Consider the following 4,294-nt stretch of genomic DNA (forward strand, 5'->3'; position numbering starts at 1 on the left):
TGGTAGAGCATCGGTCTGCGGACTGAAAGGTCCCAGGTTCGATTCCTGTCAAGGGCATGTACATTGGTTGCGGGCACATCCCCAGTAGGGGGTGTGCAAGAGGCAGCTGGTCGATGTTTCTCTCTCATTGACATTTCTAGCTCTCTATCCATCTCTCCTCTTCTCTGTAAAAAATCAATAAAATATATTTAAAATAAAAAATAAAATATAAAAAAATAAACAGTAGGGAATACTACCACCTAGGATTGTGATGAGATGAGCATATTCTAAGTTATGAAGTGTGATGGGTATGTGGTTCCCTGTGAAAGCTGTTAAGTTATTGGCAAAAAGTCTGAGGGATGCTGTGCTAAAACCATCCAAGGTCTCTTTCAGATCTAAAAGTTGTAGAATCCTAGAAAATAAGAAACAACATTTACAGAAAATATATACCCCTCAAGTTTTATGTATAGATTTACATATGACACTTCTACCAAGTACAGATTCTTAAAGCCATATTTTTATGGCATACTCTATTCAGAGGTGATTCATACTTTTCAGGGATTCCTATATAAAATTTAATAGCTGTACTGTCTTGCTTATTTCAAGTAATGTCATATTTTGTACTAAAAAAGATAGTGTATGGGAGAATGAAAAGGTTGGATTTTTTAAAACAATAGACTCAAAATTGCTAAGCAGGGACATATAAATTCTTTAAAAAATTTAAGTAGATGCCCTTATTACCTAGGGCTTTATCTTACATGTTTGATTTATTAGTGAATGCTGAAGTGAAAAATGTCGACTCATTCAAAATATACACATCTCTGCTAATACTTATAAAATCATAAAGGAACAAAATATAGAAGACAAAGAAGTGTGTCAGTAAAATATTCACTTACAATTTTCACAATTCGGATTGTAATTCTCATTGGCAGTACACTTACTTTGAAGCAACTATTTTTCATACAGCATCTCGCTAAACTTTTTACAGCATTTTTAGGTAGGTTATATTCATTTTAGTGATGATAAATCTAAGCCTAGAGAGACTAATTTAAACCCCAAATTAAATAGTGGTTGGGCCGATATCCTTTTGTCCTTTCTTCAGTTTGTACTGCCTCCTAAAAATGTTTATTTCAGTATCAGAAAATGAGCTACAAGGGATAGAAATACTTTTCACATATATACGTACCTGCCTATTCTCACCATTTATTTTCATATTCTTGATCATATGGGAAGATTTTAATAGTCACAACTAAATATCAATTACCTTTAAGTAAAATGCAGTGTCTTCCAAACCCAAGACTAGAAAAATCACAAAACTGTTTGTTGGCACATTGCTTTGTAATATATTTGAAACTTGTGGAATATGCCACAAATAAAACAAAAACTCTAACTCACGATTTTTTTTTCTACCTCTAACAAAAAAACTCCTCTCATTTCTTTCCTTGAACTGAAGTGTTTTCTAGCATTTTAACATTCTCTTACACCCATGAGTTTTATCAGGTACAACAGTATCCTCTTCCCTACTTAGTAGGCAAAAGTGTCATTCATTAACAAAATGCACTGAAGTGATTGTTAGAACATTTGCTGTTAGAATTAAGGGACTTCTTTTCTATTGAAATCAGAATTGAGACTGAAATCATTTTGTTTTCGAGCTTTCGATATACAAATGATTGGTCATTTCTTCAAAATTCTTATACAGTCAAAATTAGGCAAAGTAGCTATGCACTGACTATACGCGAATTTAAGTCTAAAATGTAATGAAAATAATGAAATGTTTAGACTGTCTTAGGTTTAAAAGGATCACCGTGTATGAATAAGGCAAAAAGATAGTTAGCCTGCAAAGGATAACCAAAGTTAGATACAAAAATGTGTAAAATATTTCTTAAAGGAAAACATTTAAATGTAAACATTTCACAAACTTCAAATAATAGTCGATGGATGCTTTTAGGTTATTTTTAATGCACCAGGTTTATTTACCAATTCAAAAAAGCCACTTGTAAGTAGTAGATACATTAAAAATTCTTAGGGTTAACAAATTGATATATATTAGAAATATATAAGAACGGGAGCCAAGAGCAGACTGAGTCCCTACGTTATAAATAACGCCTTTTTAATAAAAAGGGTGTGCTTTATCAGAAATCCAAGTAATACCAATTTATAGAAACAACAGAATGCTGGCCACATTAAAGTTAATGGCTGGAGGCCATTAGTAGGGGATTGAAGAATGTACAAAGAAACAGAACCATCTCAAAAAAAAAAAAAAAAAAAAAAAAAAAAAGCATTATTCATCCCTCAAAGAACCCAAATAGAGGAGGAAATGACAACAGGTCCTCACAAACCCACAAAAGTTCAGGCATCAGGAGATGTTGCTAGATACATCTTCGTGCCTCTCAGTCACTAGGCCTCTCTCCATTTGGAAACCAGCTGGTGCAAGAGGCAGGTGCTCCACGCTCTTGGGGATTCCCCAGGCCCACGTGCTTCTCAGCTTCCCAAGGCCCCACTGCTCAGCGCCTCTGCGCAGGTCCCGGAAGTGCCGGCCCAGTACGTACGCGGGGCGTGGCGTGAAGAGGTGGGCGGGGCCATGAGTCGAGGAGGAGGGGCCGAGCGAGGCCCCGCCCCTCCCGGCAGCGGCCTCCAGCTAAGGCCCGGGTTCCGCGGGCTCCGGGTCCGGGGCGGGAAGGCCAGGCTCGGGCTCTCGCGGGGACGCCTCCTCCTTGTCGGCGGGCGGGCGCGGCGTCCGCTGCTCCAGGTGCAGCTGCAGCAGCGCGCGGCGGTACATGGCCTCCAGCTTCTCGAGGCGGGCCCTCAGCGCCCGGGGGCTGCCGGGCTCCCGATCGGGGCTGCCGCCTCTCGCCGTCCGGTCCGCGCCGGCGGCGGCCTCCTCGGGGCCTGGGCTGGCCCTCGCCGCCGCCGCCGCCGCCGCCGCCGCCGCCGCCTCGGGCGCTCCTCCGTCGCCTTCCTCGCCGGGGAGCCGCAGGGCCTGGCGGAAGAGGCTGCGGTTCTCGCGCTTGAGCCGCCGGTTCTCCAGCCGCAGCCGGGCGTTCTCCTCCCGCAGCCGCGCGTTCTGCCGGTCCCGCTCGTCCCGCGCGCGCAGGGCCTCCAGGTGGCTCGCCGCCAGGTCGGCGAAGCGCTCCTCCAGCTGCGGCCGGGCGCCGTCCGCACGGCCTCGCCAGCCCCCGCCGCCGCCGCCACCGCCACCGCGACCCCGGCCCGGGCGGCCCTGCCCGCCGCCGGCCCCGCCGCGGCCCCCGCTGCTCCGGCCCCCGCGCCGGCCGGCGCCACCACGCATGCGCCACATCGGTCCCATCGCCGCCGCCGCCACCGATGCCGAGGTCGCGCTCCGGGGCTCTGGGCGAGCTGGGCCGGCGGGGCGGCCGAGGCCACGCGGAGGAGGCGCTGCTGGCGGCGGGCCAGGGGAGGCCGGGAGCCGCCTGTCGAGGCGTGTCTTGTCTCCGCGGCGGGGCCGCCGGGCCTGCGGGCGGCGGGCCGCGCACACACAATGGCCCTGGGGAGCTGGGCCGCGCGGGTGGGCGCGCCTCCAGCGGGGCCTAGCCTGGCGCTTCCTTCCTTCCGTGCAGGCCCAGCTCCGTGGTAACCGCTGGCCTCGCCCAGCCCCACCTCTGCAGCTGCCCGTACCTGGCTCTTAACTTGCAATCTCAAAGCAAACAGTGATAAGCCCCTGGGGCAAACCTGAAATGCTGCACCCACTTCTGTAGGACGTGCTTTAAACCATCTCTAGGCTTTATACACACCTAACAGAGCTGAGCTGAGCATCTGTCAAGAGGCCCTCAAGTGCCAACAGGTAGCCCTCAAATAAAATAAATGGGCCATTCTCAATTTGTGAACAGCCTGAGGGCCACTTGCAAACTGCAACTCCCATCAAACCTAGGAAAGGCAAAGTGTGCTCCATTCAAGAAACATTGAATATTCAGTAAGTCCCAAAGTCTGGGGACAGGTGGATACAACTCATTAAATGAGTCACATTCCTTTTTTTCAAGGATCTCAACCTACAAAAATAACTGGGTTACTGCAAAGTAAGTTAAGGATAAGATGTGGAAGCCAAAAATGTTATAGGGGAGAAAAGGACTAGAAAGAATATTTTTAAAGTTAATTCTTAGATTCACTAAAGTCTCCAAACTACTGGAGCGAGTAAATGAGCAAGAAGAGGATGGAAGAATCTTGGTTCACAGAGCCAGGATTTTCATTAAATACCCTGTTTCCCCGAAAATAAGACAGTGTCTTATATTAATTTTTGCTCCCAAAGATGTGCTAGGTCTTATTTTCAGGGGATGTCTTATTTTTCCATGAAGAAGAA

The 4,294-nt window shown here is 47.2% G+C and overlaps 1 protein-coding gene across 1 annotated transcript; it reads right to left on the reverse strand.

Moving 5' to 3' along the window:
• Positions 1-1,918: 1,918 nt before the first annotated feature.
• TUSC1 (tumor suppressor candidate 1) lies at positions 1,919-3,586 on the reverse strand. Its single transcript, XM_036434205.2, has one exon. It carries the CDS (start codon positions 3,284-3,286, stop codon positions 2,618-2,620), a length of 669 nt encoding a protein of 222 aa, XP_036290098.1. The 5' UTR covers positions 3,287-3,586; the 3' UTR covers positions 1,919-2,617.
• Between the last annotated feature and the right edge of the window lie 708 nt (positions 3,587-4,294).

The sequence above is a fragment of the Pipistrellus kuhlii genome, unplaced genomic scaffold (genome assembly GCF_014108245.1).
Source record: "Pipistrellus kuhlii isolate mPipKuh1 unplaced genomic scaffold, mPipKuh1.p scaffold_m20_p_12, whole genome shotgun sequence".
In the NCBI taxonomy this organism is placed as follows: Eukaryota; Metazoa; Chordata; class Mammalia; order Chiroptera; family Vespertilionidae; genus Pipistrellus; species Pipistrellus kuhlii.

What these genes read in the sequence shown, in the direction of transcription:
- TUSC1 (XM_036434205.2), bottom strand. Translation starts at nt 3,286, where the DNA reads ATGGGACCGATGTGGCGCATGCGTGGTGGCGCCGGCCGGCGCGGGGGC.